At 36.8% G+C, this 27,700-nt stretch overlaps 2 protein-coding genes across 2 annotated transcripts in view; one reads left to right on the top strand and one right to left on the bottom strand.

Annotated features, from left to right (window-relative positions):
* LOC309510844 (uncharacterized protein) overlaps positions 1-27,700 on the top strand; it is a 208,275-nt gene that overhangs the window by 55,871 nt on the left and 124,704 nt on the right. The gene's annotated exons all lie outside the window — the stretch shown is intronic.
* cacng7a (calcium channel, voltage-dependent, gamma subunit 7a) lies at positions 3,111-27,631 on the bottom strand. Its single transcript, XM_082185761.1, has 6 exons — positions 27,317-27,631; positions 22,060-22,255; positions 16,811-16,897; positions 15,082-15,222; positions 8,976-9,121; positions 3,111-6,487 (listed from the first exon to the last, which is right to left on the bottom strand). The coding sequence occupies exons 2-6, from the start codon at positions 22,253-22,255 to the stop codon at positions 6,035-6,037; spliced, it is 1,023 nt and encodes a 340-aa protein (XP_082041887.1). The 5' UTR covers positions 27,317-27,631; the 3' UTR covers positions 3,111-6,034.

The following is a 27,700-nucleotide window of genomic DNA, read 5'->3' as shown; positions in this document are numbered from 1 at the left end:
ACAAATGAAATGGATTCTGTCAGAAGGTGAAGAATGGACTGATTGTGGCGGTTTGACCATATGCCTAATATTTAAAAATGGCACTAAGTAACATTTATTATTATTATTTAATTACTTGACACAGTTTTTCATCAAGCCATTTTCATCTCTTGATCTAATCTAATTTGAACCTTGTTTAATACGGCTAATGAGGGCACTATATGATAGGCTATGTATTTATTAGCATTTTTCCCTCAGCTGTCTTATTTTCATTTGGAAAAATGTTAATATGGCATTACCCTAAGATCCATTAAAGATCCATGGCGAAATTCATATCTAAAAACAAAGATATCAGAAAATAAATCATATAACCGTATTATAAATAATTTCACACAATATTAGCTTAAATGCACTTAAAATATTAAAAAGAGAACATTTACAATATCAACTGACATGGTGACTGGTTTTCTAACTCACATAAAGGAGAATTAACACTTCGGTTAATCTGTCAATATTGATTTCAGGACTCCTGAATAAAGAACTCTCCATATGAAAAGGAAAAAAAAGGTATTTTATTTACAGAAATAAAATACTGTATATTTTACAGTAAAATAATAATATCAAAATCAGTTTGCTTTAAGCAGTCAGCAAGATGATGCAAGATGTCTGATCTCATCTATCCCTCACTTTCAAGTTTGGGGGATCCCTCATAAAACATAATTCATGTCATTTCGAGCATTGCAATAATGAATCAGCCTTGACCAACCAAAAATGTGAGGATTCTTGTTGGAGAAATGGATCAGAAATGGAGCACATGCACGGTGGTGTGAGTATTAAATGTTGTACGTGTTATGTATTTATTTTTAATATGATGAAGATATGCAGCTTCATGTGTTCATTTGCTCAGATGTTCCTCAGTGTTCTTTCCTCTGAGAGAGAAAAAAGGGAGAGAGACACACACAGACACTGTTCGCCCACACATCTTCAGGTAGGGAAGAAGCGCTGATAATCAGCACTCAGTTATGTAGTGCTTCAAATGGTTTGAACGCATTGAACACATGTATTAGAAACTGTGGTTCCTTATTCATGTGGGTGTTTATTCTGTCACCAGGGTATTTATGCCATCAAAGCAATTCCTCTAATTCAAGTGATGCTGTTGTTGCAGCAATAATGCGATCGTAGCTTTAAACAACAGGGAGCCTCTCCTTAGAAGCATGGTGCATTGAGCACTCTGGGTAAATTTCCCAAGGTCTTTCAAGGCCATTCTATCATAGTTTGACATGAGAAAGCAAGAATCAATGGAAATTGAATGCATGAAAGTCGATCCTGAATCTAAAGCACATGGGCCAAACATTAGCAAGTGCTCATTGCTGATGCACTGACCCATCAATTCACACACTCCTCCACCGTTTACTCATTTCTTCACAACCAAGTCATAGTCACTCATTTTCCCCAACGTTCCTGCCCCACAGACATGCTTGCATTGCTATTTGATTATGCAGATTTATTAAAGGGTTAGTTTTTATTTCACTAACCCTTTTTGTGTCAGTCTCTTACGCTGTTCACATTGTAAACACAGCGCAGTGCTTCCGGGTTCTATCAGAACGCTGATAGAAATTATTCTCGTCACTTCATAATATTAATAAGGTTGAACCACTGGAGTCACACGGACTCTTTTAACAATGTCTTTACTAACTTTCTGGGCCTTGAAAGAGGTAATAACGTTATACGGGGGTCAGCTCTCGGATTTCATCAAAATGATCTTCCTTTGTGTTCCGAAGATGAATGAAGGTATTACGGGTTTGAAACGAAATGAGGGTTAATTAATGACAGAAATTAAATTTTTTGGTGAACTAACCCTTTAACTGTGGTTTAATTCAAAGGTTTAAAAGAGATACGGTAACACTTTAGAATACTGTTCCACCATTAATTAATACCTATACAGGAACAAATGAGTAACGTACTATTAACATTCTTGTAATTACTATTAACCAACAAGAAACTCTGATTAACGAATTAGTAAATTATAGCGCTGAGTAGAAGTTCACTATTAGCTAATCAGTGACTACTATTTTTGATACCTCACTGAAGACTACTAAGAACTACTATATACAGGTTCATAATTAATATTAATAATACATAATAATATAATGTAATGGTAACCCATTAGTAATGAACCATGTGTTACTACATCTTTCTAAAGGAACTACTAATAATTTGGATCAGTATTCTAAAGGGAATACTTGGGAATACTCTAAAGGGAATACAGTATTCTAAAGGGAGTCATTGTAAGAGATTTTTGTAAGATTTTGAATAATAATTCCTTCCAAAGGATTTGGTAACACTTCAGTCATTAGAATACTGTTCCAAATAATTAGTAGTTCCTTTAGAAAGATGTAGTAACACTTGAGTCAATACTATCCAAAACCTTACAAAAATCTCAAAAGCTTACAATGACTTCAGTCAATATTAGATAGTTATGTTTTTCACTTAAGAATACTGATCCAAATTAGTAGTTCCTTTAGAAAGATGTAGTAACACTTGATTCATTACTAATGGGTTACCATTACCTTATATTATTATGCATTATTATTATTAATTATGAACCTGTATATAGTAGTTCTTATAGTCTTCAGTGAGGTATCAAAAATAGTAGTCAATACTGAACTAGAATTCAACTATTACTTACTAATTTTGTTAATCAGAGTTTCTTGTTGGTTAATAGTTACTATGTTAATAGTGCATTACTCATTTGTTCCTGTAGTTATTAATTAATGAAGGAACAGTATTTTAAAGTGTTACCAGAGATACTTTTAATGTCCACAGACAACATTTCTTTAATAAAACCTAGCATTGGTCTCGTTCTTGGGTGTTCTGCTGAGAATATTAAGAAAGGTCTCTCTGATGCAAAACTACATCGACCTGCATAAGGAATATAGAGTAAGATGAAAATGATTTGAAAGTAAACATGTATAGTTGTCAAACAATAATGAAAACCAGTAAACCACATTATGAAAACCACAAGGCTGAAATTCGCCCTGTGATCAATAAGTGATCACAAACCCTTAAACAGACAACTTTAGACTCTTACCTGTTTTTCAATAAATGTTTAGTGAAACTGTTAAAATCTCAAAAACTAGCAGGGTGAATCTCATGAAACATGCCCTAGTTATATTTCACCCTACTATCAGAAGAAATATGTAAATAATGTATACAATTAAAAAAAGTATTAAAAAAAAAAGAGTAAAATTGTTAATGTAAATTGTTTTCATCCTATAATTAAGAAGCCGGTCATTCTTATTACTCTAATAGAAAGAACAAAAATCTTGTAATGTAATTATCCATTTTTTTATGTCCAAAATAATTAGAAAATTGTCACAATGGAAAGATTTGTAATGATCTTGTAAAAAGCTTCAATGCCTTTAGGCAAAATCTAGTCTTTTTTCACTTTATTTTTAAATGTATTTATTTTGGGGAGAAATGTAACTGGACATGTTTTTACATATTTTCTTCTTCTGTTTTTTTACTACACAAAATACTTGTTTTACAAGAACATTGTAGTTATAATGGAAACAGTCATTTAAGCTGGGTATATGGGGTCACAACAGTAATCATGTCCAATTTTTCCCTGCATTTTTAAACAACAAATTAAAGTACACGCATACAGTATGTACAGTAAAATGCAGTGTGCACAAAATACAAGTCATTTAATGTGTACATTTTTTCAGTTTCTTAAGTTTTATTTAGCAAATTCCAGATTACAAAGAAGAAATGCCACAGTTTTAATAATAATAATAGTAATAATAATAATAATAATAATAACTGTCATCATCATCTTAAGTATCAGGCACAATTGCTTTGGCATTATGGAATGAAAGGCATGCAAAACTGATAACTGAAAAACAGAAAACTAAAGCCTGGAAGGTTGAGAGAGAGAAGAGAGAAATGAGGGGTAAAAGAGGGAAAGACATGTCAAATGAGAGAGGCAGCTTTAGCTTAATGGGACTTTGAGAGAGACAAATCAAGACAAAGGACAGCCCACAGGGATGAAAAATAAATGAGAAAAGGGGTGTGAAGATGAAAAAAATGTCATGCAAAATGGTACATACATATTTATAAGCCAGACCCTCAGCGTAGACCGCAACAACAACAAATGTCAAAATGTCAACTGAAACAGTGAGAACAGAAAGATCATTATAACGCAATTATTAGCAAAAGACGAGAAACAAAAACATATTTACACGCTTGAGACTTAAAAGCAGACTAAATTTGTACCATCAGCATTGCTTGAATAAATATTAGGATCAAAAATCATTCCTCTCGCTCTTTTAATTTTCCATATATCATACTTTCACTTCTGCATATTCCACTTGTAATATGGCTATAATATAAATGGCTATTCTATGTATTTCTTTACTATCCAGCAGGAGCCAGTCCTGTTCTTTATAACTATTTATATTTCATAACTATGTATGTTTATAATATTTACACACAATAATGAACTCTATCAGATATAACTCTCTGGAAAATATTTCAAGCTTTTGTGCATGAAAATAGGGCATAACAGGTAATTATGATAATATTTCTTAGTTATTTAGGGATATTTTTCTACAAAGGTCAATGTTTATGGATTAGGGAAAGGGATTTGGTGGTATAATAATCATACTGTACAAATTGTCTTTACTGCATTGCTCAGTCGATGCAGCATCCGCAGGCACCAGGTATGGAAATGCTGACTCATCTGCCTCATTTTAGTCAATGAATCGAATACAGATTTCATATACTGTAGCTAATATTTCAGTGCTTGTTTTGATGCACTATTAATGCTTGCCCAGAAGATGGCGCAAGATACCAGGGGCAGAACAACCATTCACTCAAGGTGGAAAACTAAACCATAGCATTGTGCTATTGAAGGCTTCCTCATGATGATTCCTGTTCTTATTTTTCATTAACCCATATTACTCTAAAACATGATCTCTGAAACACTGATGCAACACGCACAGGACTGATTTACAATAGCTTCTGTTGTAATATAACACGTTTACAATTCATTTTGTATAATAAACATTTCAATTAATAGTTGTAGTGATAATATTAATAATAAAAGAGAAGTAACGGCTGCATTTTTAAGATGATGACTGAACAGTGAAGGAGAGTAAATCTCTGGCATTCATATAGGAGTCAGCCTCCATTCTAGGTGAAGGTAAATATGTTTAATATGTTCAAACGTTTCCTTTTTGTATCGTGCTATATCACTGCTAAACTTTTTTTTTTGTTTCTTTTTTTTTTGGAACATGAGAGCACAAGAAAACAAGGCATATTGAGGGCCGTGGGGCCAAGCGTACAACATCCCAGTAAGGAAACATCAGCCAGCTTTGTAGAACATCTACCCTGATGTACAAATCTAAAAACATTACAAATTGATAGTAAAGGACCAATCGGGCCCCCTGCACCTTTGCCCACATGATAAAACACAGGTAAATATGTTGGACTACACTAGATGACTACTGCTCTTGATACATTATGTACAGAAATGATGCATCTTGTGCGCTGAAATAAATCTGCCACACCATTTAAAGAAATCCGCCACCTTTGGGGCACATTCGTGTCTTTTTGCTTTTGTATAAACAAGAAATGGAGAAATAGCCTCATGATGCTGATGATATATGAGGAATGAGGGGATGAAAAATGCTTTTATGATATGCAATAAGATTTAAACATTTTACATACAAATTTAAATATGTATACAACTGTTCTCAACTATTTTCAGCAAGTCAGTATTTTGTACTTTTTCCCTATTTTCTTCCTCTTCCATACATTATTTCTATATGTATAAATGCTATTCCCTCACTTATTATTCTCGCTCTAAAAATCTGTTAAAACATCATTCAGGCACAGAATTGTAAGTGAAGCGCTTCCTCGTCTACCTCTTTTCAACTTAGCACCCTTTTCTCCATTTTTCTCCCGTAGTCTCTGGAGAACTAAAAGCCCCGGTGATCCTCTTACCTAATGTTATGCACATATTTCTGTTTAGGTATCGCATACGGAGGAATCTCTAACACGGAGAGGCGCTCATACGCATGTGTGCGTGGTAGCGAGGGGGCGGGACAGCGGATGGGGGTGTGGCCATTGGGAGGGACTGAGGGGCGTGGCCACCAGAATGGGAGGAGTGGATGGTGTGAGGATAGGAAGAGGAAGAGGAGGAAGAAGCAGGTGGGAGGTGATAGCTGGCCCCGGAGGAGGGGCCCGAGGAAGAGGGCGGATTGGATGGCCCGCTGCTTTTGGGCGGAGGCAGTGGGGCCTGGTTGAGCTGAATGGAGATGTCGCTGGACACCTCGGAGCCGCTGCGTCCGCGCTGAGGAGGAGGCCACGAGTCGGGGTGCAGGTACTGGCCGCTGTAGTCACTGCATTCCGACAGACGGGGGCGATACAGCGCAGGGTGGGGCCGGTACATCTCCTCCTCGGCGTAACGTTTCATGAAGAGATATACAGACATAACCCCAGCACCCTAGAAAGACAAAATCACTTGTTATTCAGTTCTTTTTAAATTCACGGATTATCACGGATAAAATGTTCCTACAACCTAACAGCTATCGCTGCAAATAGATATTCTGAGATATGGCACCTTTCTCTGTGAAAGTCCTATGCAAAATAAAACAAATTCTACAAAGTGTAAGGGATTGAGCTTGTGCTTTTCTTTTCTTGTCTTTTAAATCAGAAAACTTGCCAATTAAAAGTGCTCTCCACCCAAGGGGTCAAGGTTTGGCTGCTTGACATGACCCAGTTAGCCGTGACTACACCATCTGGGGGCAAAATTATCTTTTTGCATCCAAAGCCATTTAAAACTAACGTATTCATGTAGTTTTATGCAATAAACATTTTTGTATTTTGCAAGAACAAATATCAATCACAAATAGTTGTTTTACCAGTGCTCGATTATTACAGAGTGTCTATACGACTAGATGGCAAAGCATATTAACTGCCATTAAGCTGAATGCCAATGCTAATTCCATATAACATATGATGGCATGAAGTAAACATTTTACTTTTGTACACTGCCATTCAAAAGCTTGGGGTAAGTATGATTTTTTAAAACAAAATAATACTTTTTATTCAGCAAGGATGCATAGTAAAGACGTTTCTAATGTTACAAGATATTTCTATTTCACATACATACTGTTCTTTTGAACTCTCTATTCATTAAATAATCCTGAAAAAATCATGTATCAAGGTTTTCAAAAAATATTATGCAGCTGTTTTAAAATCTGTGTTTGTTTCTGTTTTGGGGGGTTTTTAGTTCAGTTTCATTGCTTTGCTTTTTTATGTTTATGTATTTAAACTTTAAGTTTGTTCTGTTCATTGTCAGATCTGGCATGTGTTACCGGTTGTTCTGTTTTGTTACCTGTGATTTCTGAGGTATATACTCTGAGTACTTTTGTTATCTTTGATTTTTTTTTATTAAACACTAACTGTTGCATTTAGATCCAGCTCTTTTTCATTCATTGCTGCAACCGTGTGTGACAGAAGGACAGACCAACACATGGATCTAGCGGCAGTTCGTATCCTCCTCTGCTCCCTCAAGAGACACACAGAGGAATTTTTAGACTTTGTCCATCTAGTACACTACGATGATGACGAGCGACGGACCTCGAGGGAGATTTCAGGCGTTTGTGGACTGGGTCCTGTTTCACTGTGGGTCCCCCTTTACCATCGGCAAGATTTAGGATCAAAACACAACAGTCCATTCTGTGCACTTTGTGTCACCCGCCGCGACCAACCCAGCAGACAGAAAGGCAGAGCCCACCGCAGACAAAGAGCCTGAGCCTGCTACGATGTCAGAGACGGAGCCGACACCTGAGCCTTATATCTCCACGGAGAAGAAAAGAGCACCAAGCCTGTTTTGTTGCCCAGCACTGTTCCCCGCCCTGCCTTCTACTCCCTCCTCCTCTGCCTTTTCCGAGTCGGCCTACTGAGTCGTTCCTAAAAAAGTCTGTTCCGTGTCGGCCAAGGAGGCCATTCCTGAGATGTCTGCCTGTTCCATGTCAGCCGTTTATTAACCCTCTCTGTCTGCACTGCCCAGCCCTTCAGCCCTTTCCTCACTGCCTCTCATCAGCCCTTCATCTCCCCCTATGTTTTCCACTTGGTGCATTGTGTATCCGCCTCGGGCTGATTGTTTGTCAGCTCGACTCAGGACTGCCGACCTATTTCTCCACCTAGAACTTCAGAGCCCGCAACTCCACCTATGCCCATCAACCTGTTGGCTCAACCGTGGCTCCTCTTCCCCTAAGCTCCAACTGGGACCGTCATCCCTACAGCTCCACCAGGCTTCCCCGTCCCTCCTGCATCGACTTCGTCATTCGTCGCTCTGCTTTCTCCATGGACTTCTGGGCCTTCGTCTGCGACTCATCCCTCCACCCCTATGGCTTCGCCTTCCCTCCGGCTCGACCTCAGTCTTCCGGCACCCTGGCTTCGCCTCGGCCGAAGTTATGGGTAAAAAAAACCTTACTGAACCAAAACTTTTGAACAGTTTTTATATTATGGGTAAAAAAAACGTACTAAACCAAAACTTTTTACCAGTATTAGAGTTTGTGCTATAGTAGTATAGTTTGTGATGGTTTAATCCTAAAACTTTATTACCATGTTTAAATTTTAATTAGTGGGGTTTTTTTTTTTTGTGATCTCATACTTTTGGACCAAACTGTCTATGCATATTCATCATTTGAATATAAGTTGAGGTTACTGCAGACACTAGATGCTGACATTTACAAATTGCTGCACTGAACTTACTGAATTAGCATATATGCAGCATAACGGAAATGTGTAGCCTTCACCCCTGCAAAAGCTAGGCTAAAATTAATGCATACTGATGAGGGCAGAGCTGTTGGTTTAGCAGAGAAAGCTGTTAACACAGCTGCATATTAATGAACTGAGCTCTGTGATAAGAGTACACACGCAGTCAGCTCAAGTGTTAACAGTAGCTGGTCTCTGTGACTGACCTCTTTGAGCAGGAAGGAGCTGGCAGCAAAGGCAAACGACCAGCCGTAGTGGTAGTGGAAGAACTGCTCTGGTTCTCGAGGCCTGTTCATCACTTCATCGTTGATACTGGAGATATACAGCACCAAACCGACAACTAAGCTCAAACCTGAGAAAGAGAGTGAAAGAGGATAAAGGCAGTAAATCATGGCTGAAAAAAGGGTAAATCGTGCATAAAAAAACAGTAAAGTAGAAAGATTGGAAACAACCCTCCTGAAAAAACTTGTTTAAGATATTTTCCCAGCCTGGCCAAGCTTGTGTTTAGCTGGACTGCAGTCAAAAGCCAAGAATAACCAGGCTTTGGTATGCTGGTGTTAGATGGTTTAAGCTGGTTTAAGATGGTCTGCTAACCTGGAAAAGCTTGTGTTTAGCTGGACTCCTAGCCTGACCAGATGAAAAGTGTCCAAAACCCCTCTAAGACCAGCCAATAGACCAGCCTGACCAGTCTATGGTTTACTGGTCTTAGATGGTTTAACCGGGTCTTATCTAGTTTATGTTGGTCTCTGAGCCTCGCCAAGCCCTCTAAGACCAGCAAACCACCTTTTTTTCTTTTCTTTTTTTGCAGGAAACATTTTCTAAAGAAAATGTCACTGTTGCTTGCAGATGCAAAATTTGCGACTGCTGTGTTTTAAATGTGTTTTTTGTTGTGCACTGCTATGTGGTTGATATGGTGTTATGGGTGATAACTATGTGGTTGCTAGTGTGCTCTGTGTGGTTGCAAGGTGGTTACTTACTGGGACTAAAGTCTTTGGGAAAGAATTGAGATACTAGCAATTCATACGTTGTTCCTTAGCAATGCAATAATGTTGTTGCCATGATAAGGTGTTGTATATATGGTGTGAAGCGTTTTTTGTATGCGTGTATGTGTGAAAGGGTTTTGGAAAATAAGTATGCTACACCTTCACATTAGTAAAGGGAGAAACTATTTTATACACACAAAGGAGACTAAAAAAGCTTTTGACTAAAAGCTTTTAATGGCAAATGAAAGAAGCAAATATGCCTTGTAAACACCCAAGTAAAAGTGTTATTACTGCAGTGTTTTCCTATTACGGTACTATACAGTCAACACTGTTTTCTTCCCGTAAGCTATATGTGGAGAGTGAACGATAAAGCAGCCCACCAACACGCAACCTGTCATAACAGGAGACATTAACATTTATAGTGTGCTCAAATTTTGCTGTGTTATGATGGAGAAAGCTCTGCTGCGGTAATTGTGGAGTGCAGGAGAAAAAGAGAGAGAGTGAGAGACAGCGGTAAGGAAAAGCCTTTGGCATAATCAAACAGATTATCGCAGTCTGTCACTGCCAGCTGTCTATGCTGCTAATATCGACAAGGAATGTGCATACATATTTCCTTTTCACATTAGAAATGCAAGAGATTAGAAGTTAAACTGCTATGTCACATCAGGGCATATATTTCAGGACAAAAAAAGCAAGATGAGTAAAGACTATTCATACTGGATATAGTACCTGCTTCCATACAATGGTAAACTACTCTATACTACAGTCTGGAACATCACAGTCTGTGTTTTGTTTTTTGCAGCGTTGTGCATATCTGTGTTCAGCACTTTGCAACAGCGCTGTTGTGGTGTCTTGTGCTTTATTAATAATTCTGTAGTACAAAATGCTGAGCTAAATGTAACATTAGCACCTGATGCAGTGCTACTCGGCACAGAGCTGGGCGGAGCCACAGGAATCTGCAGTCGTACTTTCTCCTGCCTTACAAAATCTAAATTGCAGCAGTGCATGCATTAGAGCCGCATCGGCTGCAACACATGGGACATGTTGACCGGGCTCTGCCCCACCCCCCATGCAAACGATTGGGGGGCGAGCTGATTCTCCCACTGCTGCTGACTCCTTGCTTTTGCCTCTTTGTTCATTTCCTGACATCTAGTGAAGACGGTGAGGCAAATTAGATTTTAACAGCCACTCAATGATTTACTGTATTCTCATTAGCAAATGTTGATTGTTTTGATTGGAGTGTAAATGGTATTGCGTAGATGTGCAAATCGAGTGCTGCAATTAAGCAATAAGTGATAGACTAAGCTGTATTGTGAATACAGAAATTTCAGCTCAAGGTTATTGAGCTGAAATTACTGTATTATGTGAAAAGAAAGAGACGATGGAGTGATGAGAAAAAATGAAATTAGCAAAGCTACAGTATGTAGGAAATCAGTTACCTGGGTCAATGATCAATTAAACAATATACACTATCGTTCAAAATTTGGGTTGGTAAGATTTTTAACTGTTTTTTGAAAAGAAAAAAAAAGTCTCTTTTGCTTACCAAGGTTTCATTTATTTAAACAAAAATACAGTAAAAACTGAAAAATTGTGAAATATTATTGCAATTTCAAATAACTGTTTTCTATTTGAATATATTTAAATATTTAATTTATACCTGTGATGGCAAAGCTGAATTTTCAGCATCATTACTCCAGTATTAAGTGTCACCTTATCCTTCAGAAATCATTCTAATATTCTGAGTTTCTGCTCAAGAACATTTATTGTCAATGTTGATACAAACAGCTGTGCTGCTTAATATTTTTGTGGAAACTGTGATACATTTTTGAGGACTCTTTGTAAAATAGAAAACTCAAAAGAAAAGCACAAAAAGAAAAGAAAAAGAGTACTCACCCCAAAACTTTTGAACAGTAATGTAACTGTTGTTATACAATATATGAATGCAGAATGCAGTGACTAACCAATCAGAATCAAGTTGTGTAATAAGATAATAGAGTCAGTCAAAATGACCCTTGACATTGTGATCAGGATGTTTTTGTGTCCTAGTGGTTCTCAACCAGTGGTCCAGCCTTAGCAAACTTCCAAGGGGGATGGCTGATTATTACAAACAATTATTGAAAATAAATAAAATGAATGCACAAATTTAATATTCTAATAATTTAAATAACTTATTTAAAAAAAAAAAAAAAAACTGACATCAAATGTCTTAGTTTGGTTTGGGATTCACACTGAATTATATAGTTTCTGTTAATAAAAAAAAAGAAAAAAGTTTGGAAACTTTAAAACTTTAAAATCGTAGAGTCAAAAAAAAAGAAAAGTTGAGAACCACTGCTGTATTCTGTATGAAGTTAATTTAAGTTATTTGAAACTATTTTATTATTTGAGAAGAGACCATGGAGTGATATGAGGGACATGAAACAAGCAAAGCTAAGAGGAAAATCGATAGCCTGGCACAATGATCAATTCCACAGTAGTGTTAATTTTGTCTGCTATTTTTTTATGTCCTGTGTCAAATAGTTTCTATCATATTTATTCATCCTTGTCCTGTTTTTAGGTCAAGTTTTAGTCAACTAATACCCAGTTTTACAGACAAGTTTAAAGCCTATGGTGTAGTCCCAGACTAAAATGAATGTGTGAGCTGTTTTAACTGAAAGCAACTTGCTCTGGCATATCTTAAAATAAGTCATTGCCATTGATTTGTCTCAAGATGCACACCGGTAATGTTTTTTTTTTCTAAGGAACGTTTATAAAAGCTTCTTAAATGCCCTAATTAAACTAAGGTCTAATCCTGGCTTAATCTAAGCTTTGTCTGTGAAACAAGGCCTACTGTAAATGTCTGGGCATTTTAGTCTAGTTTTAGTCAATGAAATGAACGTGCGAGAACAAATGAGGTTAATTCTCGTGTGTTATGCAGCACGTTTGAGCTTCATCAAGAACCAATGAGGTTTGTTCTTGTGCGTCAAGCAGGTTCAGTTGAGATTCTCTCATATGTTCGCTGATCAATGTTTAAATTGAATTTGAAAAAAATGTTTTATCTGTTCATCATATAAAGTGATCAAGTCTCTTCAAAAAAAAATTGGACTAAACAATTTTCAATTCATATGGATCCGTTTTACGATCTATGAACTTTTTGAAGCGTCAAAGTGGTAGTTGCGTATGTCAACTGCGTATTTTCTCAGATTTCATCAAAAAGATCTTCATTTGTGTTCCGAAGATGAATGAATGGGTTTGGAACGACATGAGGGTGAGTGATTAAAGGGTTAGTTCACCCAAAAATGAAAATTCTGTCAGTAATTACTCACCCTCATGTTGTTCCAACCCCGTAAGACCTTCGTTCATCTTCGGAACACAAATTAAGATATTTTTGATGAAATCTGACAGCTGGCTCACTCCTCCATAGGCTTCTATAGACGTTATAACTTGCTGGCCCAGAAAATGCATTAAAGACATCGTTAATATAGTCCAAGTGACTACAGTGGCTCAATCTTAAGTTTATAAAGCGACGAGAATACTTTTTGTGTGAAAAAAAAACAAAAAAAAAAACGACTTTATTCCACTATTCATTTCCTTCTCTCTGGGGCTCGAGTTTTTTCACGTAGTGTAATAGCGTAGCGCGTCTGTGTTGCACGTCACCACGTATCACCACATGACCAGCGTCGGCCAATAGTGAGCCTACGTGGTGACGTGCAACACAGACGCGCTACGCTATTACACTACGTGAAAAAACTCGAGCCCCAGAGAGAAGGAAATGAATAGTGGAATAAAGTCGTTATTTTTTTATTTATTTTTGCGCACAAAAAGTATTCTCGTCGCTTTATAAACTTAAGATTGAGCCACTGTAGTCACTTGGACTATATTAACGATGTCTTTAATGCATTTTCTGGGCCAGCAAGTTATAACGTCTATAGAAGCCTATGGAGGAGTGAGCCAGCTGTCAGATTTCATCAAAAATATCTTAATTTGTGTTCCGAAAAGATGAACGAAGGTCTTACGGGGTTGGAACAACATGAGGGTGAGTAATTACTGACAGAGTTTTCATTTTTGGGTGAACTAACCCTTTAATGACATAATTTTGGGGTGAACTATCCCTTTAAGTAAAAAAATGGGCAGAAAATGTATCCTTTTAAAAGAAAAGCTCTGATTGGTGGATTTACACTCTTGACATCTGGCAACCGCAAACATGAAAGCTTGTAGTAGAGGCTTGTACAGCATCAGTAATATTTAGGGGTTTTTTTCAACCAAAATAAAGAGATTTTGGTAAAGTTTTAATTTTTTAACTATGTTATGTTTTTTTCGTCAACGATATTGCATATTGATATAATCACAGTTGTCATTTAATGACCTTATTGTTGCCTCGTCATCGTCTTGTCTTATTGGGGAAAAAAAGCTTGTCGATGAACATTTATCGTCATTATACAGATATTACACTATTACACAGATAATTATCCAAAAATATACGACTGCATGCAGTATTCCACTATCAGAATCAAGTATTCCAGAGAGCTATTCAAAAACCGGTCCTGTTCCAGTATTCTAGCACTGTTCAAACACAAGCTTTCTAAACCATTATGGGAAATCTGTTCCTGCAGGCTGATTTGTACAGCTGTCAGCAGGCAACTGATACAATCAACTGATATAGTTCTGCCATATAGCTGTCTTCAAGCCACACGGAGTATTGTGAAAGTCACAATTCCTCACTACAGTCTGAATGTCCTGGTACAACTTGAAAAAATTGGCAATTACATTGAATTATTCTTCTGGTATCAATACACAGCCCTGCAGTATCATTCTTTATATATTGTTGATGTTGTATTTAGAGTAATGCTTCAATAAATATTTCTTTCAGAACATTAATGCACACCAGATGTGTTTTAGGACATACTTTGCATGCAAATTAGTCAAATCTAAACACACTTTGACATTCTTGATAATCTGTTTCTATTATCCGAGTGCAAATGACAGCTGTTAGGCAGAGCTCTGTCGACTGGATCAGAGAGACCTCTCTTATTAATTACTGTTTGTGAGAAAAAGGGCCATTTAATGGATATTGTGTATCGCACATTACCATAGATGGATATTGGGAACACCATTTATTAAATATGCAAAGCTCTCAGTGGGATTCTCAGCCTGATTTCGGACAGAGTTGTGGAGAATTACCAGGCTCACCACTGAAACTGAAAATCAATAAACAGAATCTAATATGTAAGAGGATACACAACTATAGGCTGCAAAAGTGTGAACATCATGAGAAACATGATGAGAATCAAGAAGGGTTTTGAGCAGATTTTCATACATTGTATTTTCATATAATAAAGTACATACAACTTACCTGATAAGATGAAGAAGATTCCAGAGACGAAGGCCAGGATGGTGCGCTGAGGACGGATGTGGCCGATGTTGCTTATGACAAAGGCCGTGAAGACAAAGAGGAGTGAGACCATCGGGAAGGGGGTGGCCGTCCTCACCATTTCTAAAAGAGCAAAGAGAAAAGGACAGAGCAAATTATTGAAATTATCAAATGTTAGTCCCTCAAAGTATATACAATATATATATATACAGTGCCCATTTAAAGTATATTACCATTCATATTTACATTTTGTTTAGCAGACCTGGGGGACTTTTATTATTAGTATTACTGGTATTAGTGGAGGGCACTGTATATATATATATGAGTGTGTGTGTGTGTGTATTTGTAAAATGTGTGTGCATTTTATGGCCTCATATTATATTGAAAAACTTTAAATTGTCCATTTAAAAAGTATTTAGCATTAAAAAAAGTATTTCCACACAGACTGAAAAAAATAAACTAAACAACTAATAAACTAAACTAAAATGTGATTATAATATAATATAATATAATATAATATAATATAATATAATATAATATAATATAATATAATATAATTAATATAATACTATTTTTGTATAATTATTAAGCATATTGTTTTAATTGGCTAATATTATACAGAAACGCTTTAAATTGTGCGTTTAAAAATGATTGTGACATCAAAAGATATTTGATAAACTAAAAGGTGATTAAAATGCTTAAACATTGAAGCAATTATTAATAATACAAATAAATGACCATTTACAGCACCTAAAATATACTAGAATAGTTATAATATAATATAATATAATATAATAGTATTTGACTTATAATATTTTTGTATAATTATTATACATGCAGTTTTGATGGCCTCATATTATACTGTTAAAAAACATTGTCACACTGAAAGACTATTTAAATTGACTAATAGATGGTTAAACTGCTTAAAACAATTAAAGAAAATCACTAGTTATAGCACTTACTGTAAATACATAATATAAAATAATGTAATGTAATATAATATAATATAATATAATATAATATAATATAATATAATATAATATAATATAATATAATATAATATAATATAATAATTGTAACGTGTATATCCTTTGTTCTGTTTTAGTTTAGTTTTCACTCGGTCTGCTCTGTTCTCGTTTGCCTGTGTTCAAAACTCTCTCTAGTTTGTTTGTCGTTAATCATTGATTAGATTGTGTTCATCTAGTTCCCTTTGTTTATTTCTTCGTTTGTTTTGTTTCCTTTGTTTTTATATCCCTCTGTTTCAGTTCATAGTTGTTGGCTCTCATTAACGTGTATGTGGAAGTCTAGTTTGTGTTTTCTCCTGCGTATTCCTGTGTCCAGAGTATTTTGAAGAAAACCTATTTAAGTATATCTCCTTCGTTGTGCTATTTGACCGGTGTAACGTGACAATAATATAATATAATATAATATAATATAATATAATATAATATAATATAATATAATATAATATAATATAATATAATATATTATATTATGCTCTCTATACATTTTAACCTAAAATCTAGTTTTGCAAAACAAAAAGGTCATGCCCATGATTTTTTGTATATATCCAATTATAGAATACAATTCAATGAATTAATATTCTCTTTTACAGCACTTTAGAGGAACTATATTGAATTTAACATCTTGCACTCAAACCGTTGTTTTTCCAAGTGTATTTATACACAATAAGTGCATTCGTTTTTCTTACTCAGTATATTGGCTGTGTTCTCAGTAGTGATCTCTATTTCTGGCTCGGTGAAGTATTCAGATGCCACACATCTCCCCTTCTCTGGCCCTGAGATAGAAAGAGAGACAGAGAGAGAGAGAGACAGAGGAACAAAGAGAGACAGGGACACAAAGAGAGACAGAGAGAGGGTGTACAGGCAGAGCGGGACAGAGATTGACAATGACAGTAGGGGAGACAGGGACAAACAGAAAGAAACACAGCAATGATTTTGGTTCAAACACTAAGAAGAGAGGCGAAAAAACTGACATGCATTACACGTATACACTGCACTTAGTCAGAAGCATCATGCAGTTTTTTAAAGGCTGCTAAATGATTTCATGTATGAATTTTGTAAGAAAAATGTTGATATGAAGACAACTCATTTAAATAACTGGCATAAATTATTTGTTAAATATTACCTGGAAAATAGGTTTACAGCATATCTTTACAGAGCCCTTAAATGGACATGGTGATAGTAAAAAAAAAAAAAATTAGATGGGGCAAAAATTATATTTAGAACTTTGCATTTGCAAAAGTGAAGGAAATAATATGAAGAGTGAGGGAAAACTATATCTGTACTTTTGCGAGCGAATGCGCACATTTTGGGGGAAACGCAATATTTTTGTGAGAGAAGGCAAATATTTTGCCAGCTAAAGCACTGAAATAATCATTTCTCTTTATATGCAATTACTTTTTTCTAACTGTTAAAAAAGGTCAAAATGTTCAAATAAGCACGATTTATTTTATGACTTTTGGCCAGTCTTTGGTAAGCAGAATAAAATATAATAAAATATAGTAAAAGTAAATATAAATTAATAGTTATATTAAACATATTTCATAAAACAAAAATCTTAAAAGCACACATTAACATTGACATTGCTAAAAGGTGTTTTTCTCTCAAATTTTTCGCAGACCACCTAGCGCCCCTTTGTGGCCCCAAGTTTGAAAACATGTTTAAGCAAACTATTTTAACCTACAATCATTTTTATTATTTGAAATAATTTTATTATTTAAAATCAACTTAACACAAAAATCTGAAAAGGCACTAAATGGGCATGACGCTTCTGCATAATGTACATGAAAGAAGGGCACATTAGACCTCCCTCTCGGCACACACACATATAAAAGATCATTTTTAAACATATAAATCATTTGCTCTCTAGAGCGAATGAAAAGAGTGCAAATTATTCACACAACACACCTAATGGGCAAAAAGTCTTCCTGAAGTGATTTGTCAAACACGCCCATACAGGCAAACTAAATACCAGAACTGGTTAAGCTAGAAACAAGGTGACATCATCCTCACACTTCTCTCAGTCAGCCATTTGCCACCAGCTGGTGTGGCATCATTTCAGTCCACCTCAGCACTTCCTGTCAGTGTCATGAAAACAAACCAGCATGCGATGCAAAGCAACATATACAATTGCAACACAAAAAAATATACAGTCTTTTCCTTAAAGTGCCCCTATTATGCTTATTCGGGTATTAACTTTCATGTAGTGTGTAATATAGCAGTTTTTTGAAGGTTAAAGATCTACAAAGATCAAAGTGCATGATAAATAAAGTTATTGTCTCCCAAAAGAAAGAACTGATTCTGAACTGTCTGAAACGAGTCGTCAGTAATTCCAGTCTTACTTCCTGTATGAACCCAAGTAGGTTTGCAACAAATTTGCATAATGCCAGGTCTTCATTGGCTGCCCATGAACAACATCTACTTTGACCCTTAGTTGTAGCTGAGGCCTGGAGGAGTTTGGTTTGATACGGTAAAACTGACGCCATCACTACTGTACATATACTGTAACTGTGTATAAAAGTGCTGAGGAAGCCTCCGGAGATGAAATTCAGATGGTAATGGGAGTTTCGTTTCTGGTACGTGCTGTAAGCACCAATCACAACAGACTGGCACATCTAACCAATCAGAGCAGAGTAGCTCTCGGAAAGGAGGGATTTAGAGAGAACGGATCCTTGATCGAACCGTTTCAGACACTGTGAGTGTTTTTTGACCTTAAATGCATGTAAACCTATTGTAGGAGACCTAAAAAAAAGAGGAATCTTTAAAATAGCATAATAGGTGCACTTTCAGCAAAACTAAAAAAGGTGTGTTTCATTGCATCTTTTATTAGCCTAGGAATTGTATGTGGTTACTGATTTGGCATCTTGCAGTGGTTTGCCCACACAGCCTCACTAGTTCCTGTTTCAATGTGTGGCACGATTTGGGAGGGTGATGCAATAGGATGCCACACCAGTGCAGTGCAGGGACACTGAAGACCAGCTGCATAACACAGCAGGTCGCCCCACAAATAAACGGCATCTTACCCATTTAGATGACACTACCATTTGATGATACACAGATGCAAAGGGATTCACCTTTGAATCTGTGAGCAACACCTGATGCAAGAGTCAACGTCAAGTGATGCTTGACACAACATGACACCACAATCATTTGCCATTTGGCTTTTAATCAGGCATCTGTCTCAGCAACAAACTGGGGTGCGTTTCCCATACAACTATGTAACTCATTGATTATCTAGTTTGATGCATCACTGGAGAAATAACCAACTAGTCACAACTGTTTCCCAAAACCGTGGTAACATGATTGCACCTCTCTGTTGTTTGAACCACACTGGTTCAACAACATAGGACTGTCACAGCTGGAGGAGTAATAACTTCTGCTAGTTTAATATATATGTATATATATTTAAAGCTGCAGTCCTCAGTTTTTCCTCTTTGTCGCCATCTCTGTTCGAAATCTGCAATTGCAGTTATTCGCGGAATTATCAACTTTACGTGCGTTGTGCCTCGGCATGGCACAGCGCGGATGAATCCAATGTTTTGAGGAGAATGTGCTGCTGTCAATCATCCACAAGGTGGTGTGGATACTGTCATTCGCAATAGCAGATTCTACTTTTTGGAAGTATGACCAACATAAGAATTTTCACCGGAAAATGTCGTCTGAACAAGTAAGTAACATCCACTTTTGTTCTGACCAACTAATGTTAAGGGGAAAAAATCATTGCAGTAAATCGCGCTGATTAAATCTAACGCTCGCTTATCATATCACGTCAAACCGTGCAAATTATACTTTGTTCTCAAATTGTTAATGTTAACAACATCAGCATTGCGTGACTACATTTAATGCCCTCCCGATATTTATCCTTGTTTTCGCATGGGCAGTCTCTTTTTTTCTCCGAAGTCTTTCGCGTTTTACAACGGGTGAATCTCCAGTTGTCACTGGTGATTGTTGTTTGAACCTTTCTGGATCCGCCATCAAATTGACAAGTTTAATCATATCAAGTACTGTGAGAAAAGGCTATAAATCTCTACCTCCAACATCCTCACACGCAACATAGCCTACTAGCCGAGACTCCTTCTTTATGTGTACAGATGTGACGAAATGATGCAAAGACATGCTCGAATTTCCCGCAGAAATCCACCAGTACCACTGGAGTTAAAAACATTATTACAAGCTTACCATTTTGAATCAAGCTAAGGCAAGCAGATAGTGTTGAACACTGGCTGGTTATGTACTTGCTCAAACATTTATTTTTGGATCATTTTTAACCCCAAAAAGCTATGGACTGCAGCTTTAACTAGAATGAAAGATATAGAGCCCTATTTTAACAATCTAAGCGCATGGTCTAAAGCACACAATGCAAGTGCACTTAGGACGTGTCTGAATCCACTTTTGCTAGTTTAACGACAGGAAAAATGGTCGGTGCGCCCGGCGCATGGTCCAAAAGGGTTGTTGAGTAATGGGTGTGTTTTGGGCGTAGCGTGCAATAAACCAATCAGAGTCTCATCTTAAAGGGATAGTTCACTTTGAAATAAATTTTTGGTATGTTTTAGCGTACCTCAAGGGCATCCAAGATGTAGGTGTCTTTTTTTCCGCAGTAGTTTAAATTTTGATATTTTTAGGTCAAACTGTTCTTGTCTGTCAGTCATATAATGCAGGTCTATGGTCACGGTCTCAAAGAGCATGCACAGAGTCCAAATTAAAACAATTCCCCGTCGTCCAAATTAAACAATTCCTCATCGTAAGTACACATTGATGGCGTAAGACACGAAATGAGCGGTTTGTGTGAGAAAACGAACAGTATTTATATCGTTTTTACCTCTTATACACAGCCATGTCCAAGTGATCTGATCTGACGTGTACGCAGCAGACTGGTGCATAGATATATACACTAGATGTCGCCTTAAAGACATTCGTTCCAATGAACTGCCGTAGACAAGGCGACATCTAGTGTGTATATATCTAAAAACGATATAAATACTGTTCGTTTTCTCACACAAACCGCTCGTTTCGTGTCTTAGGCGATCAATGTGTACTTACGATGGGGAATTGTTTAATTTGGACTCTGTGCATGCTCTTTGAGGTGATGACCATAGACCTGTATTATATGACTGACAGACAAGAACGGTTTGACCTAAAAATATCAAAATTGAAACTACTGCGGAAAAAAAGACACCTACATCTTGGATGCCCTTGAGGTAAGCTAAAACATACCAAAAATGTATTTCAAAGTGAACTATCCCTTTAAGCAGATCATCTACGGGACAAGCCGGATTCCACCATATCTTCATGTACACAATAATAATCTTTTACATTGTGATGCTTTTATTTTTAATATTTGGCTGGTTTGTGTCCCTGTGTGTGTAATAAGCAGAGTGTACGCTCGTTGTGGACCCGCCTATAGGCGCACATTACTAACACGCTCTTTATATAACAAAACAAATAAAACTGCGCCATTGACTTTAGACCAGTTTTCACTTGGTCAATGGCGCAGTCTATTTCAGTTGCCTCAAAATAGCAAAGTGTCAACAATGCGAACACACATGCCCATGGGCGCACGAATGGGCGCAGATGTATTTGCTATTTAAACAACAGTGTGCGCAGGACGTGAAAATGATAACTGTGTATGATAGGGCCCAAATAATGTACTGAATGTTAGGTTGCTTATTGTGCTCAATAGCATGATCTATTTAAGTCCATTTAACAAGAAAATATGCTTCTAACCAACCACAGGTCGAGAGCTGTAGTTCCACCCATGTAAGTTTGCGATGCTGTATGCGAATGTTCATTGAAACTATGGTTTCAGGAAACGGCAAATCGTTGAACTAAGTTGGTAATGACAGAACATGCAACCATAGTTGGTTAACGATGCTTTGGGGAAACGCACCCCTGGTCAGGTTATAGAAGAGGATGCAGCTCTATCAGTAATGGTACCTACCAGCCACAAAACAGACCCTCCAGAGTCCAGAATGCAGAGCCATCTTCACCTCATTGGTCTGGTTCTGCTGCAGGACAATGCCCTCTTCCATTAACAGCCAGTAGTCCGTCGACACAGCCACACCAACCAGGAGCAGCCCGCACGCCCCAAACACCGACGACAGGAGCGTCAGTGCCCTGGTGCTAAATGAACTCATCTAAAAAGATGGCAGAGAAGAACATGAATAAATAAACATACAAACATGCAATTAAGTAAATGGCTTTGCTATGTGGTTGCAAGGGTGTTCTGGGTTGTTGGTTACTGGCCCTAGTCAAACAAGAACACCCTAGTAATATTGTGATCTCTAGATACACTAACATAAAAAAATTAAATAAAAACTTTTACTCAGCAAAGATGCATTAAATTGATCAAAAGTGAAAACATTTATAATGTTACAACAGATAAATGCTATTCTTTTGAACTATATGATACGAAGCAGCATGACTGGTTTCAGTATTGATGATAACAAATGTTTCTTGAGCACCAAACCAGCATATTGGAATGATTTCTGAAGGATCATGTGACACTGAAGATTGGAGTAATGGCTGCTGAAAATTCAGCTTTTCCGTCACAGGAATAAAATACGTTTTAAAATATATTAAAGTAGAAAATGGTTATTTTAAATTGTAATATTACAAACTATTACTGTATGTTTGATCAAATAAATGCAGTATTGGTGAGCATAATAGACTTTAAAAACTTTACAAATATTCTTACTGACCTTGAACTTTTGAACACTAGTGTATGTTCTGGGCAATAAATGATCGGTCTGATCACAGAAATAAACAAACAAATAAATAAAAACACTTAAAATAACACATAACCTTATATGTAAGTTATTCTATCCTGTCACTGTGTGTGTAGTCGAACCCATGAGAAATTGAGCAGAAAAATGAACTGCCATTTGTATGTAATAATGTTGCTGCTTTCAAACCAACTTGTGTAGTCACTTGAGTAGTCACAATTATTAAATATAAATAAAATAATTCTACTCAATTTGAACCATTCAGAAATTGTTCAACAACTTATATCTCTGCAAAGAGGTGAAACAACCATTTGCCGATGAATTATTCTTTCTTAATTTGTGCAAAAGCGGTAATCATGTGGAAAAACTGATGAATTGTTTTACGGGTTTTGTTTTAATATCAACCACTTGCCAATTAAGGCAAATAGAGTGCACTATAATAACTATAGGTCAAGAATTATTATATTAGCTGTGCCTGAAGGGCTTGATGAAAAATTCCCCTCCATCGACTACTGAAGTGTGTGACTCATCAACAGAACAAACAGATGAAGGACAAACAGTGTCCTTTAAATAGTGTATGACTAAAATGATTAGGGGCAAGCGTGCACTAAGACATATCTTCAGAATTATACGAGTGCTTAAAGACACTATTAATCATTAGTTATTTTATTTTTATGGCTTTTGCCTCTAATGAACAAGACGGAATAGCAGGAAAGTGCAAGGAAGAGAGAGAGGGAGAATGAGATTGGGACACAAACTGGATTCTGCACCCCATGTGAGCCCGTGCACTACCCACTGTGCCATGGCGCAATGCTAGCTATTAATCAACTAGCCCCTAAAAGGTCTGTATTCCGACAAATAGGCGATTACACAAACAGATCATTAGCTACATTCATTGTTTGGGGTTATAGAACTGACGGTTGTGGTAATACCCAGCAGTGAAACATCCCAGCTGTGTACTGCTTTATATCTGATGAATAGATTGACACATCAAAGCTTGAAGGTAAACACGGAAAGAGAGAATCAGAAAGAATAAGCAAGAAATAGAGAACGTGAATAGTATCGGAAAGATTTTGCAATGTAATGCCTCCTGGATTGTTACATGGTTTGCACTCACGCTCTGGAACAAGAGTGAGGATTTGATTGGCATGCCTCCAGAAGAGCCACAATTCCCTTAATTCACGGAATGGTACCATATAGCCGCTGGATTAGAAGCCCGGAAAAAAAAACATTATTTTTTTAGGCTTGGTTTTTGGCAGGGGGAGAAGAACACAATAATGGGTTATTATTGGTGAAATCCTCTCCAGTTAGTGTCGGGAGCCCCAGGGTGTGCTTGATATGAATGAAGGATTCGTAGTGAATGGTGGTTTATGTGTGAGGGTTAAGATAATCCATAGAGCATTGACAGAGCAGAGGAGAAAAGAGGAGCTTTGAAGAAGTTAAAGGTGAGGAAAAATGGCTGCAGGAAAGATAATATGGTGAATAATGAAGTTCCTCTGAAGAATGCATTAGCACTCGGTGTACGTGCGTTGCAATAGTAGTGCATTTTATGAAGGTGTAGAGTTTGCATATGCAAAATCTCTTTCAAGGATATTGTGGGTGGTTGCCAGGGCATTGCTGCACAGCGTATAAAGTGTTCTGAGCAGCTAGGGAACTCTGGATGGTTGGTTACTGGCCCAAGTAAAAAAAATAAAAAATAAAAAAAATTCACCCAGCAAGCTAAAAAAATTGCTTGTGTTGCTCGATCTATGGGATGGTATTGTATTCATTGTCCTGTAAAAAAAAAAATATATATATATATATATATATATATAATGTATCTAAAAATATATATATATATATTTTTTGGATGCAATTAATTGCAATAAATCGTTGATATATATATATATATATATATATATATATATATATATATATTTATACATAATTTATATTATATTTAAATATAAATATTTTAAATATAAATAAAAAAAATTCTTAAATATATATGCATGTGTGTGTATTTATATATACAAAATAAATATACACACACATATATTATGTAAACAAACTTTTATTTTGAATGCGATTAATCACGATATATATAATATTTAAGCCAAAATTGTAAATTATTAAAATAAAAAAATATTTTAATTATAAAAAATAATAATAATTTGAACATTTAAATTACATATCATATTTATACATATTTAAATTACTTAAATATGAGTGTGTGAATAGTGTACAAGTAGCATATGGTCATACCATAGAGATGATTTTTTTTTAAAAACATGAATAAATCATAGTGGTCAAAATGTGCATACTGCAGAAACAGCTGGTCATGTGATACAGCTATTGAAATGTAAATGTGCAGGTACCAATGTAGCCCATTTTAATGACATGAGGGGAGAAGCGAGTAGAAAGACACTCAGTGAAAGAGAAAAAGATAAAAGAGAGCAAATCAAGGCATACAGGGTAGGAGAGGAAACAGACAATTGGGAGCTGTCCATCACAGTGGTGCTGAAATCAGCCGACGCACAGACCAAAACTTTGCAATCTTGACCAAGAAGGGTTTCTGGGGGGTTAGTGATTTCGGTCACATGTTTGTGAAAATACAAAGTATAAAGTATTATATTTATGTGCAACATATATGCATATATGTACACCAAAACTGCTCTCTAGAAAAACTGAAATAAAAATGTGTGGATCCCGGAAAACAAATCTAAAACTTTTGTGACATCCTACAGGAACGTAAAGTAACTGTACAGTGCTGCAATCTACATTGGGCTGAAAATCTGGCAGTCCGGTAAAGAACGTAATAAAATCCCTCACTGCTGTGACCATTAAAAACACTAAAACATAACTCAACCAATCTAAAACATCGGCCCCTATTAGCCTTACAGCACAACAGAACAATATCCAGTCGTCCTTTATTTCTTCCAGGGGATTTGGGCAATATAGGTCTTACGCAGGAGGGCGTTCAATATATGCCAGACATGACCACATTTAGAAAGACAGCCCTCGTGGTGTACTGGGAGTTCCACAGATGGTGTGTCCACTCGACTGGGGAGCAAGAGCCCAAGGGGAGTGTAGTTTTCTGTAGAGATGGCAATATGTTCCCCTGTCAGCAGGTTAGGCCAACTGGCAAGTGGGAAGAGTGTGTGAGGAAATGAGTAGAGAAAACAGAGAAATGCGTGCTTATGAAAAGATGGTATTCAAGTATTTAGAGCAAAGGGAATAAGAGAGAGAAAAAAAAAAGGAAGGGGTCTGGGGAAAGACCTTGGCCCAAAATATCTCAGAGGACAGTCACGCATGTAGGCCTGCACGCATGTGCGAGCTTTCAATAACACACGCACATGCATTCACATGTGCACATTCATGATATCAGCTCACTTCACGGAGATACAGAATACCATTCATAAAGCTCAAACTGATCTTCATTCCAGCAGGCACAAGAAGGCAGAAAATAATCATACCTGACTCAAGGCAGAATCAAATATATATATAAATAATTTGGCCATTCTACACGTCACTTTGTCCTCATCTCTCTCTCTCTCTCACACCATCATAAAGGAGACTTCCTTAGAGTTATATTGTTTTTATATTATGATATTCCATATCCTCCTTAAACCTTACAGAAACCTTTTTTCATTAGAACATTAGCATTTTAAGCCATTTTTCCACATGAGGACAGTAAGTTGGACCCTACAAAGTCATTTCACAAAGTGATTTCAGATTTTACTATCTTTGCAACCATTTGGTCCCTACAATACAGACAAGTGATGCTCACAAACACCTATATTTTTTCTCAATCATCATGGGGACTTCCTTATCTGTTTTATACTCTATCCCTTGTCTCTAAACACAACCCTTACAGAAACATTTCTACATATTTAGGCTACATATCATTAGGACATTATTTAGCATTTCTACAGTAGGCTATGTCAGCTGGTCCCCACTATGTAGTTGATTTCACGTTTTACTATCTCTTCCTTACAATGAAGGCAGATCCTGTCCCACACACAAACATCGTGTCTACTCCTTGTCAAATCCTCACAACCGCAGTAGCCTACTCTCTTTTCTCGTAGCGTTCCCAAAGTCAGCACTAGAGAAATGAGCAACATCCATGACACATACCAGTCCGTCCACGACACGAGCGCATAGTCTAACCTAACTACGAGTCTCGCGCCAAGTGCGCCAAAAAAAAATTAACGATACAAAACTCACATCTTACAATTTCGACTTTGGTCGCAAAATAGAGAAAATAATGTTAAATGATTACATGTTAAAAAATAAATAAATAAATAAAAATCAGCGTTTCACTATAGTACGTGGTCCGCAGGACTACTGGACATGAATTGAATGGATCTGTCATACTTGGCTCGAAAGCACCGTAACGAATCGATCTCTCGACTTCAAACTATGCTGTCTAATCACGCGCCACTCATTCAGCGACTGTAATGTGCATGAAGAAAGAAGAGCACGAGCACTCACCCTCCAGCACGCGACCCGAGTCAGCGCTGCACAGGCGTCGAGAGGAATAACCAAACGCCTGAAAAACCTTGACAGATTTCGCAGTTTTCTTCTCTCTCTACCTCACTCGCTCTTTCACACACTAACACACACACACACAAACACACACACACACAGCACACACACGCGTGTTCTCTCCCTCTCTTTCTCGCGCTTTCTCACGTCGCTCGCTCGCTCTCACTCTTTCAGCACTGCGGTGATTTGGCTGAATGAGGATGGGATGACAGAAGAGAGACTTTCACTCAGTTTGACGTTGATGAGGCTCAATAAGGTCACAGTTAGTTTTAGGTCTGCATATGTCAGTGAAGGCATGTGAGTCATACAGTACACGGTTAACGTTTAATT

The sequence above is a fragment of the Leuciscus leuciscus genome (assembly GCF_965113295.1).
Source record: "Leuciscus leuciscus genome assembly, chromosome: 12".
Classification (NCBI taxonomy): domain Eukaryota; kingdom Metazoa; phylum Chordata; class Actinopteri; order Cypriniformes; family Leuciscidae; genus Leuciscus; species Leuciscus leuciscus.
This window is presented reverse-complemented; position numbering and strand designations above follow the sequence as displayed.